We start from the raw sequence: 13273 nt of genomic DNA, 5'->3' as shown, positions 1-13273 counted from the left end.
AGTTTCTGTTAATCTAATAAATTTTATTTCACTACTGAAATATTACTGTGTCTTTCAGTTATTTGATAGATCAAAATGAAATTGTTGATCCAAACACCCAAATATTTATAAATGAAAATCATGGAAGTTTTGCCATACTTTTTTTTGTTAACTAACTGCAAAAATTAGTTTGTTTGGTATTCACAATACTAGCATTTACAGTACAGCATCAACAGACCATTGGCCATGCAATAAATTAAGAAACCAGCCATAATGCAAAACAGACATAGAAAAATAGATTTGAAAAATAACAAACATGAATTTTGAACAAAAGTCTATTTACAACTATAATTTAACAATGTCTGTGTTAAAAACTTGGTTTTAATGAGCAAATGCACATTTCAAGCCCACTTAGTACAAGGTGCTTCATGGCCATCTTAAAGTTCAAATAGATTGAACAAAAGTAAATACAGCATAAAATATAGTTTTTTTAATCATCTTTTATCCATATAATATAATATAGAATAGTATTCATGTTTTATATTTGGATAAACAGGTTATTTAAAGTGTTTTTTTTAACACACTTGCCAAGATTTGTGACAGTAAATCTTCTCTTTTAGGAGCCAGAATTAAAATCTATATCTGCATCATGCTAGCATCAGAGCTTCAATTAAAGTTGACATGTCAAAAATCACTTTTTCCATTCTGGATCCATTCAGTACCATTCTGGTGTTTGATGTGAACATTAATCTCTTGACCTGTAAATGCATGATTTTACACATTGGGCTGCTGCTACAGGATTTTGAGAGCTCTGTATTTTGTTCAATAAACATTCAGCATTTTTTTATTAGTTGACTCCATTGATTTATTTTACTTAGCAGCTAACATGCAGGACTTACTCATATTATATGAAAAGTTTAAATTATAAATTAAAATTAATACAAAGTTCTTTTGCATGAATGAGATCAGTTTATAAAGTGTTACAGGGAACTAATTTCTTTGTGCTTTTTCTGTGAGTTTTGATAAAATGTTATGGGCGATATGCCCACAGTGTGACAGTCTTGTCTGCAGATGAAGATAGGAAGGAATTGTCTCTTGTGTGCCACCGACATTGAATCACTTTGTCCTTGTGTTCACCAGCCACCATTACAGGTAGTGGCGTTGTTAGATCTCCTGGAAAGAAAAAACAAAGTTCCAAAAGTAAGAAATACTGCAATTCTAATGTTATTCTAAAACAAAGGATATTCATTGCAGAAATATTACCCAGAAATACTAATCTGGTAACCTGATCAATGCTCAAAAAACTGTACTCACTTCTCTCCAAAATGATGAAATCAATGATACCAGTGAGTGTACATGGGCTCAAAGTGCAGATTTTCAGATTTACTTGGAGGGTGTCTACATAAGAATTGCGTGTAGGAATTACAACATGTTATTATGTGCCTCCTTTTTATTTGGATATAAAATTAATAAATGAATTAAATTGCCACTTTTGGTTGGATAAATTAATTAAAAATTGGTTGCAGTCTATGACTATCTGAAGTCTGTAACACATGTACATAACCAGACGCTGGGTTTCTTCCTTGGTGATGATCTGGCAGGCTTAATTTCGCTCTGGATAAGGGCGTCTGCTAATGTAATGTAAATGTAAGGGAAATGCATTTATAATTGTATTCAGGTCAGGTGAATGACTTCTTTGTCTTGAGAAAAGTCGTGGGCTGCTCTCGCAGTATGCTTCATGATCATTGTCCAATTGATGAAATTCCATCCAATGAGTTCTAAAGCATTTGGCTGAATATGAGCAGATAATTTTATCCTATACGCTACAGAATTCATCCTGCTGCTTCACATCACCACATACATACAATACACATGTACATACAAGTGGTTCCAATGGCAGTCTCCTTCACAGTTGTATTCTTTGGTCTTTGGTCAGGGCATTTTGTTGTTTCTATGCTCACCAGTGCCTTTCTTTTTAAAATTGAACAAAATATTTGATTATCCACAGCTAACGTCTTTTATATCTCTCTAATGTCCCCCACACATTGTTCAGCCTAATGATGGCATGCTTTATTGTTAGTGATGGCTTTTTTGCCTACACACTCTTGGTTGCAAATGCCACACCTGGCATTTGATTGGACGTACTGTTACATTAAAGCTCAAAGTCTGCAACATGAGCTCATATGCTTAATTTCATGTTTACTCCAATATATTGTGGCAGACAGCTAAAATATAAAAATTGCCAAATATTTAATGACCTGAATATTTCATTATAACCATATATACAAATTTAGCTGTGCTTACAGAGTAAAAATAACTGAAGCACAATGCAACTTGTACAAAACAAATTTCATTGAAGCCCAAACATAAATTCCTCCACAATTCTATTTGTATGTAATGATTTCACAAGCTTAGTCACAAGCTTATCATCAAATTACACAGCAAAAGTACAAGCCAGGTAGTTTCCACTAAAGAAATATTCAACCAGTAACTTTATCAGTATCTGAAAATTAACAAAAGAGATGTTAATGCTTAAGGCTATACAATAAACTGGAAAATCTTAATGGGTCCTCACACTCAACTATGGCTGGCATGTCCATTATATCAGCAAAATGTCTAATTTATGAATTTGGACAAACACACCTTCCCTTCCCTTCTGATTTTCACCTCCATACTCTCCAGTCCAGTTTTCATGTGGAGCAGGGATTATTTTGCTCGCCCACACAGTGGTGAAAATAAAAAAAAAAATTCATACTTGACCTATTGCAGACTTTTCAGAGTTTGTACAAAGCCAAGTGTAAACGTCTGCGTCGTCTTGCCTACCTTGTAGATCAGTAATCATGACTTTGCTGTCGTAGGAGCCGGTGAGCAGATAGTGAGCTCCAGGAGAGAAACGGACAGAGCGAATGTCACTGGTGTGGGGGCTGTAAACCTGAACTGTTCGACCCCCTCTGATGTCGTACAGCATACAGCGGCTGTCCTCCAACCCTGCAGCCAGGAGACGTCCGGTCGGGTCCACTGCAACTGAGGCCACTGCACTTCCTATTTTAAGAACCATCACTCTCATCACACACAATTTACTTGCCACCACTGATGCACATTCTACTTTATACTTACATGCTTTCACTATATGGCATTAAACTGGAAATAAAATATCTTAAATACAACCCACCAGGTCCATGAAGGGCACTCCTGACCACTTTCACACAACTGGGCACGCGCAGGTCCCAGAAACGCACGGTCTCATCCTGAGAGCCAGATGCCACCATCCAACTGCACCATGTAAAGAGGGAGAGGATGTGCCCTAATAATACACAGATGACTTACATTCATCCATAACACATCATTTGTTGCGCCAAAAAACATGAAATTATTGCTGCTGTAATATACAAACACAGTAAAAGTGCATGTGTGTGTACCTGTATGACCACTGAGTGCATGTAGGCCTAGTGCTCTTTGACAGTCAGTGGTGTAGATGTTGCAGTCCCCTGCTCCCGCACTAATAAGGATAGCTCCACCACTCTCTGGACCCTCCATGAATGCCAGGTCACGAATGGTCCCATCATGCATACTGAACTCCAGATCTGGACCTGTGTGCAAAAAAAAAACCTAATAACTTCTGCTATGAATTCAGGGGCTGCTATAAGCAATTTCCTTCAGTCAGTCCAGCACAACAAGACTTGTTAACAAAATCAGGACTAATTCTTTTCTGTACAGGACTATCTGTTTCTTTATCTGTGAAAGTAATCTGAAGAGATGGGCTAAATAGTGATGAGCGCATACAGTAAATAAATACCACTTAACAAATGCACAAAGCTATTTAATACACTTTTTTATTAAAATACATTAATATCACATTTAATAATTTTTTTAAATAGACTTGGTTGTATCTATTATTGTTTTATTTTTAATTGATCAAGCTGTTGTTGCAATAAAGGACTCAATAATTTTTTCTCCATTTTCTCCATAATTTGGTGAAAATAAATCTCCCAAGTTCCCATATTATATATAAACCTACCAACCAGGTAGGCTGACGGCCAAACTTTCTCCAAAATGTGAAAATATCCAACCACATCTTTTCAAACTGCTCTTCCTGCCCCACAGGGCAGTGTAACACACTCAGTGATAATTGTAATAAAGTGATAATTGGTCTCATCTGTATACACAAGCACACAAGCATCCCCAACTGGGTCAGTGAGTCTCTGTGTTCGACAGGGAAGGCCTTCTCTCCCTGGGAATGGAACTTGAGGTTGATAGGGTAAATGCTTTTCTGCTGTAGCACTCAGAAAGGGTCCATATTCCTAGGTTGCATGTACAATGCTATTATTTTATGGTTGTGGATGATAAGAAAAATATTATAGTTAAATATTTCTGACAAATAAACAAACAAAACAAACAAACTCTCCTAATGGCATTTTGAAAAGGACATTAAAAAAAGAAGAAAAAATAAAGTAGGCTGTTTCAGCTCAGAGACTACGCTATATTTAGCATTACCCATATGTCCTGGCTCATTGTGCTTGCTGCTTGAACAGAAAGGGTAACCAAGTTCAAAACAGGTACATATATTACATCTCACTCCGCACTGGGAAAAGTGACAATATTTAGGATTTTATTGCATTTTCTGAACTGTTCTATTTCGTCCAGTGGAAAAGCATTACTAGTCTCCCGAAAACATACTCTTAAAATTTGCCATGTTCACCTGTAGCATTGCAGGTCTCAGCATTGAAAGGCAGGACTTTCACATATTTGTCATTGGAGCCTGTTGCAAGAAGCTGGCCACATGGACTCCAAGTCACGCAGTAGATGGAGCCCTTGTGGTGCTTGTTGCGTTTGAAGCAGACTTCAGGCTGCTTCACTGGACTTTCTGCACTGTGAGATATTATACAAGATTTTAAAGCATCATGAGCATCATAATTCCACCTCTGAATAATAATAATAATAATAATAATAATAATAATAATAATATTATTATTATTATTATTATTATATACTTCAAATGTAAATCTTTAAAATGTTCTCTAAATATACAGTAACAGATTATAATGCAACTCAAAGTTATCAAGTACATAAAGATATTTTACTATCTAAAAAAGTTTCCTTTCTCCCTCTGAATGGTAGCTTTGTTACGAGGCATTTCCGATAAATGTTTTTAACCAGAAATCCGAGTGCTACAAAATGTCATGCTTTGGTGTCTATTTCATGTCGTGTTTTTATAAAAAAATCAATAGTCAAGTGGATATTACTTGTAAATGCTCTTATGATGCATAGAGAATGATCATCTTGATTTGATACCTGGCACTAAGCTCCTGTGGGTACAAGCAGACGCGCAAGGTTTTGGAATTTGATCCAATAGCATAGAGCATTCCAGAAGGATGAAATGCGACGGCTCGCACAGCTTGGGTGTCTTCCAGTTTATGCACGGCTATGAATGGAGACTTGGGCTGGTCATCCTGAAACACACTTTATTATAATACCAAAGGTCATATAATTAGTTGTGGAAAATCCTGTTAGAAAGTCTTGCTACTTATCTATTCAACACTATTCAGAGCAGCATCAAGAAATTTTAGAAAGAGTAATTACAATGTTTATGGTTTTTAGAGAGCACAAGGATGCTTAAGTGATTTAAAGTCCCCTCACCTCCGGCTGACCAGAACTGGGGACTCGTCAAGTGAAGGCATGCCCCGATTGCCTCCTCTTTGAGGAGTGCTGCTTGTTATACCAGCTTTGTTTATGCCTGTTCCATCAGACTCGGGTGTATGTGTGTGTTGAACTTCAGACTGTGAGCCATTACACTGTTGGGTCAAGGCTTGCATGTTCTCCCCCAGGTCTTCCATCCCTACATTCAGCTCCTCTAGCCTTTGGATGGATCTATACAAACACAAACCCAACAGCATGCAAAATAAAAGCAGAATGAAGAAGGGCTCCATATCTATTACTGTTACATAGCTGCTACTGTTACAGAACTGTACAGCATTTTAATAACTTCTGTATAGTTATTAAAATGGCAATAAAATATATTAACTCTAGTATTTTTTACATGCATTTTAACCCCAAGTGTCCACAGCCTTTACAAGATATTAAGCAGCATTCAGCATTAATACTTTGTTGAAATGCCTTCTGATTTTGTTAACCACTCTCTCTTTTGGGGTAAGGGTTTATCAGTGTGGCACATGACTTTATTATATTCACTCTCTTACAAACACATTTTAGATTCATCAGATTGTAAGGGCATCACCTTTGCACAGCCCATTTCAGGACACCCCACAGATTTTTAACTGGACACAGACCTCTGGCTCGGTCAATCAGAACATCAATCTTCTAGTTAGGCCATTCCTTTGCTGACCTAAATCTCTACTTTGGGTCATTGCCATGTTGAAAGGTGAAATTCTCATCCTGAACAGACACCTGAATGATGCTGCCACCACCATGCTTCACCGTGATTAGGGTGATCATTACCTCCAAAAATGCCTTTTAGAATTTGTCTCAGAAGACCAGAAGACATTTTGCTACATTGTTTGTGGTAGATTAGTTGAACTTGGATGATTTTTTGTGATAAAGGACTTCCGTCTAGCCGTCCTACCAAATAGCCATGTAAAGAACATGTCACATGCAGAGAATATTCAGCAATTGTCAAATATTGCTGTAGCTCCTTAATGTTTCTGTAGGTTTTTTGACAGCCACTCTGGTAAGTTTTAATTTGTAGTGATGTCCTGTTGGACTTGCGATGCTCTGTTCCAGTGTCCATGCAGCTTGCTGTAAATGTGATGCTTCTTCATTTTGGTGTAAACCTTTTTCCAGACTTTTCCAGACAGAGGGATTTTATTCTAACAGATTTATCTCCTTCAGAAATAAATATTCTACAGAGCCTAACTGAAGGATTCTTTCTATTGATCATGTAAATAAATAAAAATAACATGCCCTTCTTTTCTGCAAAGGCTAAGGAATTTCTTTCTCTCAGAAATCCACCTATTCCACATTTTCTACCACTTCAAGGGTTTAGCTGTGTCTTCACTGAATTGAAGCATCCCTACACCTCACTAAGAGGTGGCCACTTTACATGTTTATGAGCATTTCCACTGCTGTTAGCTGGAATTACATAAATATCTGCTACATTGTTAAGATTGAATTGTTAGTTAGTTCAAGAACTGTACCCACAATGAATTTCCATTACGAAATGAGTTATGTTTAAATACCATAACTTAAAGTTAACTACCAATCAAAAACAAAGCTAATCCCCACAAGCAAAAGTCTCTCCATCTGGCTTGTTACAATCAAACCGATATTTCAGTCTATGTTTAAGCAGCTAAAAGGACACCCTACTAACACAACATCTGTTAGCACTTTATTCACTACAAGTACAACAGATGTTGGCTCTTCATTTACCTCTTAGCATCTGTCTTGTCAGTGTGTGTGTTAGCCCATGTGTGTGAGTGTTTGGGTCTGACCTGCTGAGGAAGGTCTGTGTGAGGTTCTGCTCTCTGGCACCTGAGGCTTGACTGGCTTGCTGCACTCCTCCCTCTAGCAACATCTGCTGGTAGAGCTGCATATGCTGCTGCTTCTGCTCCATGTGATGCTGAACACGCAGTCGCTGACGCTGGAACTCCTGCAGCTGTTCCTTCAAGTGTGAGGACACACACACAGTTAGTGCAGGGAGACTTTAATACTGCATTCAAAAAAAGCATTCATTACAAACCTTATAGGAATGTTAAACAATTTAGCCTAGTTTGAAAGGATCAGAAATTTCACCTCCGTCATCTTAACTGAAGCAGGAATTTCTCCATCTTTTTCGGAGGGTTGAGTGGCACTAAGTGTGTTAGGCTCCACTGAAGTGTTCAGTATTTCATCTCGTGTGTGTGGCTTTGCACTGCTAGAGAAAAGCACGGTGCAGCACAAAGTCATAAACATTGCATACATCATTCTCAAAGCATCAACTTTTTCTTCTGTAAAGATCCTTTTCCATGGAAAAACTGAACTGTCAATGTACAGTAGATGAGTTCAAGGGCTGCAACATTAGGTCATAATAAAACGAATAAAATAAACTAGTTAAGCTAGTAGACCATGACTAATTTTTCTTGGAGAAATGTTGAATATTATGTAAACAGATACATAAAGATGTGTCAGCTAAATAAAAATTCTGTCTATCAACAAATATTCATACCTGTCTGGTGTCTGCATGAAGATGTTATTGTCTGCAATGTTGTGGCTGCCAAAGTTAGCAAAAGAGTGTGACATTGGAACGGCATGTTTTCCATCACACTCTGTGATTTCCCTCTCCCTCCCGGCCAGGCCACAGGACAGACCATTTAGCGCTGGGTTGAGTGAACGTGATACATATGCTTCAGCTGACTGAGGGTGCCCCAGTGGTGAAGCTGGGGAATGTGATAACTTAGCAAGAAGTGGCACAAGCAGATCAGTCTGGGCTGTACGTGTTGGCTTTACCAGACAGTCCACCTGGACATTGAGCATCTTCTGCTCAAAGGGGCATGTAAAGGTAGCAGGTGCAAGGTTGCGCAGCCAAGAGATCAGGCTCAGGTCAGGTTCATCACAGCCATTGCCACATAGCACATCAATGCCCAGCAGAACCTCTGCCTCATCAATCTCTTCGCCTGTCGCCTTGCTCTGGCAAAACTCCACACAACATTCATACAGTACACCCTTGACAAGCAACTGGAAGAGGCGGTCTGAGCCGGCCCGAAAGCCGGCTTCGCTGAGTTTGCGGTCAGCAGGAATGAACTCAGCCACTAAAGAGCACGTCTCCTCAAAGCAGCGCACACGTGCTGTACTCGGGTTCCAGTCCTTGAAATCAGTGTGGTGAGTGAGCTGAGGAAGCGTCAGCAGCAGGCACAGATTACTATAGACCTCTTTGGAGGGGCTTAACTCCTCCAGAGCATTCAGACACTTTATTGCCTCTTGCATGGTTAGCTCAATCTGAAGATACAACAGAAGATAATTAAAAGTCCCCAAAGGGCCAGGTATTTACTGACAGATTATGCAGAAACACTATCTCTAAGGGTGAAAAACTCTCTTTACCCATGCCATTGTTTTTTTTACATTAATTTGCATTTATATTCATAAGTATACTATAGAATTAGAACTGGTTTGATTTAATATTCAAGTTTAATAGTCCATTAGCTACAAAAAACCTCCAAATGATATTTCTATCATCTACATTATTCCTTTTCTATGAAACCATCAGCTGCAGAAAGTGAGGTTACACAACCAGACATGTAGACAGACGGACATGTAGACAGACAGACATTCAGAGCAGAAGGAAATTCACCTATTACAGCTCTACAAAGAGTTAGAAGTATACAAAAGATAAATTAACATTATAAATGAAACAAAATATGAATAAATATAAAACAAGAATACAGTGTGGGAGTGTGAAGTAATGTAGTGTTGGTTAACAATGTAGATATAAACAGCAGTGCAGTGCAAACAGTGACACTATAACCAACAATGGCACATTATTTCTCTCAACAATAGCTACTACTTTTCATCATCATACTGATTTGCATAGACCTTCTAGTCATGTTTGCACAAGAATGTTGGTTCACACAAACAAACAAACTAAAATGATGTTTGACCCGAAATTTAAACAAACTCACATTCTGAGGCTCATCTGATGCAGACATGGCATTATTCACACACAGTGCTTCCAGGAACTTTTGTTTCAGAATGATATAACGAAACCTTTAGGAACAGAAAAACTTGAAAGACTATAATGGGGTAATAGATTGTGCCACTTTGTGTACATCAAATTATTTCCCTTCACCTCTTTCTGTCAAATTTTTTAATATTCTCCAGTGGCTGAATGAACTGAAGAACCTCCTCCCACTGGCCATCTAAGATCATTTGCCTAGGACAAACGGAAAAACTAATGAGAATGTCAGTGTGGATGCAAAAGGCAGTGCAGTCCAATATATACACACATTACTTCCAGAAAAAGGGTCTTTGCAGATTTGACTTTAATAAAAAAAAAAAATGTAAAAAGTTAGTGTATCAGTTTCATAACACTGGTCCTATTGATCCAATCAGCTGCAAGCTGAAACCCACCTGAGGAAGAGCATATCATCCGAGTAGAGGCCATTAATAACACCACTCTCCTTCTCCAGGGCTAGCATGCTGATATGCAGTTTTCTGCAGTTGAGGAAATCCAGGATCAGCTTGATGATCTCTGCCTCCTTGACATTAATTGTCTCCTCTGCCGTCATGGTGTCCAGTTCCTGTTAAAGTACACATACACACATGGACAAAATTGTTGTTACACTTCAATTCAAGAAAGAAAAATGCACAATGGTCACTGAAATAACTTGAAAATAAAAGCAATACAAATAAAAATTTACTGAAAATTGACTAATGACACTCATGCATTGAGTTGAGAAAATTGCATTTGGAAAATTGAGAAATTTGAGAAAATTGACTAATGACACAAACATTTTAAAAAACAAACTAATGAAACTGGCCTGGACAAAAATGATGGTATCCCTAGAAAAGATAAAAATAATTTGACCATAGGGACATTAAACTAAAGTGTGCCATAGCATCACACATGTCTTCAAACTTTGTAATCAGTCAGTCTGCCTATTTAAAGGGTGAAAAGTCGTCATTGTGCTGTTTGGTATCATGGTGTGAAACACACTAAACACGGACCACAGAAAGCAGAAAGCTAAGGAGAAAGTTGTCTCAGAAGGTCAGAAGGAAAATTATAGGCAAGCATGGTAAAGGTAAAATGCTATAAGACCATCTCCAAGCAGCTTAATGTTCCTGTTACTACAGTTGCACTTATTCGTTGGTTTAAGGTCCATGGGACTGTAGCCGTCCTCCCTGGACATGGCCACAAGAGAAAAACTGATGACAAATTGAAGAGACATATCAGATGAATGGTAACCAAAGAGCCCAGAACAACTTAGATTAGAGGTGGACTTCAAGGTCAAGGTACAAGGTAGATCAGTGTCTTATTGCACCATCCATCGCTGTTGGAGCCAAAGTGGACATAATGGAAGATGACTGAGGAGGACTCCACTGTTTAGAGCAAATCATAAAAAAGTCAGGGAATTTGCCAAAATGCATATTGACAACCCACAAAGCTTTTCAGAGAATGTCCTTTGGGCAGATGAGACGAAACTGAGACAAAAATTAATCATACAAAGAAAAGTTCGCTGTTCCTACTGTGAAACATGAAGTAGGCTCAGTTATATTCTGGCGCTGGTTTGCTGCATCTGGCACAGGGGATCTTCAATCTTTGCAGGGTACAATGGAATCGCAAGAATATCAAGGATATTCTGGAGTGAAATGTGCTGCCCAGTGTCAGAAAGCTTGGTCTCAGTCGCAGGTCATGGGTCCTCCAACAGGATAATGACCCAAAACACACTAAAAACACTAAAAACACCCAAGAATGGCCTATTGGACTATTCTAAAGTGGCCTTCTATGAGCCTTGATCGACTGGTTGCAATGATTGCCTCAAAGGTTTGTGCAACAAAATATTAAGCTAAGGGTACAATAATTTTTGTCCAGGCCAGTTTCATTAGTTTGTTTTCTTAATTGCTTCGGTTAAACCACAATTCAAAAGCAATGTCTGAGTGTCATTAGTAAATTTTCAGTCATTTTTTATTTATTATTACTTTTGTCAGTTTCAAATTATTTCAGTACCAATTGTTGTACCAATTCTTTCTTTAATGGAAGGGAACCAAAAATTTTGTCCATGGGTGTATCCATTTTTCTAAAAACAGATTTACAGAAACTAGACTGGTATGATGATTACTAAATTTACAATTGGGCATACTGATTTTATGTGAAATTTCCTTTCAGAGACTCTCTATTAGACATTTTTATTGTGTCAAGCTGCATGCCCCATTGAATTTAAATAAATCTAGTAGAGATGAAGTATCAGGGCAAACAGTTTATTAAGAAATCCTGTACACTATACAGTGAAAAATAGTGTGGACACCTAATTATCACAATCATATGAGCTTGCTCTCATCAGCTCAAAACTGGACTACTGCACCTCACTGCTGGCAGGTCTGCTTATGAGGACGAATATTCATCCTATGCAAATGATCCAAAATGCAGCTGCACGGGTTGATTTTAACCTGCCTAAGTTCTCACATATCACCCCACCATCCCTTCACTGGCTTCTGGTAGCTGCACGAATCAGATTCAAAACACTGATGCTTGCCTACAAAGTCAAAAATGGACCAGCTCCCTCTTACCTCAAAGACCTCATCACTCCTCGCACTGCAGCCCGCAACCTCCGATCTACCAGCACTGCTCCACTGGTCCCACCATCTCTCAAGGTAAGAGGTAAGTATACAACAAGACTCTTTTCTGTTCTGGCACCAAAGTGGTGGAATGAACTTCCCCTAGAGGTCCGGACAGCTAATCTTCAAACGACGGTTGAAGACCTACTTCTTCATGAAACACTTCAACTAGCACGCTCTTCCCTATATATATAATGTATATATAAACATTATATATGTATTTTATACATTTTATATATGTATATATAAAATTATGTTGCTGCATTACAAGAGACTCAAACCCTGTTCCATCATGCCAATGTCCCTGTGCACAAAGCACAGAGCTCCATGAGGACATGGTTTGTTAATGTTGGAGTAGAAGAACTCGAGTGTCCTACACATAGTCCTGACTCTGACTCAACACCACTGAACACCGGACTGAACCCCAGACCTCCTCACACTTACGACGTCAATGATCTTGTAGCTGAAGGAACACAAATCCACACAGTTACAATACAACATCTAGTGGAAAACCTTCCCAGAAGATTGGAGAATATTATTACAATAAAGATAGAATAAATCTGAAATGAGATGTTCAACAAACACATGTTGGTGTGGTGTTCAGTTGTCCTTAAACGTTTGGCCAAATAGTGTATTTACATCAGTAAGGCAATGACCTTAAAATGCAGAATATTGTTGATAAATTGTAATATAATTATTTATGAATTTCCATCTGTGTATATAGAGTCAGGTGAGTCAGTGTAACCTCCGTGGTGTTGTGACTTCAGTCTCACTGCAGATTGTGTTCAACACTGAACGCTAGAGAGAGATGACGTCACCAACATAACACTGTATGGAGCAGACAGATACACACGTGTTGTGATCGGACGCATGATTGTGATTAGATGAATTAGAGCCTAGTGCTCATCAGTTAGTGGCGTTATCAGAGCCTTACCTAATAAAGGTCCAGCAGATGTTCGGCGTGCACTGGAGCAGTAATTCTGCTTGTCCAGTGTTCAGTTATCTTTACACGCGGGGGGGTTTCTGCAAAAGA

The 13273-nt window shown here is 38.4% G+C and overlaps 1 protein-coding gene across 2 annotated transcripts; it reads right to left on the bottom strand.

Annotated features, from left to right (window-relative positions):
- Positions 1-642: 642 nt before the first annotated feature.
- wdr47b (WD repeat domain 47b) lies at positions 643-13267 on the bottom strand. 2 transcript variants are annotated; one of them, XM_060864160.1, is made up of 14 exons: positions 13175-13267; positions 10036-10205; positions 9755-9838; positions 9588-9672; positions 8138-8907; positions 7726-7843; positions 7425-7594; positions 5617-5847; positions 5272-5439; positions 4679-4848; positions 3399-3569; positions 3152-3283; positions 2803-3021; positions 643-1152 (listed from the first exon to the last, which is right to left on the bottom strand). In XM_060864160.1, exons 2-14 carry the CDS (start codon positions 10191-10193, stop codon positions 1010-1012), a joined length of 2619 nt encoding a protein of 872 aa, XP_060720143.1. In that variant the 5' UTR covers positions 10194-10205; positions 13175-13267; the 3' UTR covers positions 643-1009. The 2 variants fall into 2 exon arrangements, with proteins under 2 accessions (XP_060720143.1, XP_060720134.1); XM_060864151.1 differs by having other exon boundaries at positions 644-1152; positions 7726-7846.
- Positions 13268-13273: the final 6 nt, after the last annotated feature.

This window comes from Tachysurus vachellii, chromosome 1 (assembly GCF_030014155.1).
Source record: "Tachysurus vachellii isolate PV-2020 chromosome 1, HZAU_Pvac_v1, whole genome shotgun sequence".
NCBI lineage: Eukaryota > Metazoa > Chordata > Actinopteri > Siluriformes > Bagridae > Tachysurus > Tachysurus vachellii.
The sequence above is the reverse complement of the archived record's forward strand: the minus strand, read 5'-3'. Positions and strand labels throughout refer to the sequence as shown.

What these genes read in the sequence shown, in the direction of transcription:
- wdr47b (XM_060864151.1), bottom strand. Translation starts at nt 10,193, where the DNA reads ATGACGGCAGAGGAGACAATTAATGTCAAGGAGGCAGAGATCATCAAG. An exon ending in ACACAGACCTTCCTCAGCAG is followed by an intron (nt 5,848 to 7,424) that starts GTCAGACCCAAA and finishes GTGTTTGTATAG; the next exon opens with ATCCATCCAAAGGCTAGAGG. An exon ending in TGCACTCAGTGGTCATACAG is followed by an intron (nt 3,284 to 3,398) that starts GTACACACACAT and finishes GTGTATTATTAG; the next exon opens with GGCACATCCTCTCCCTCTTT.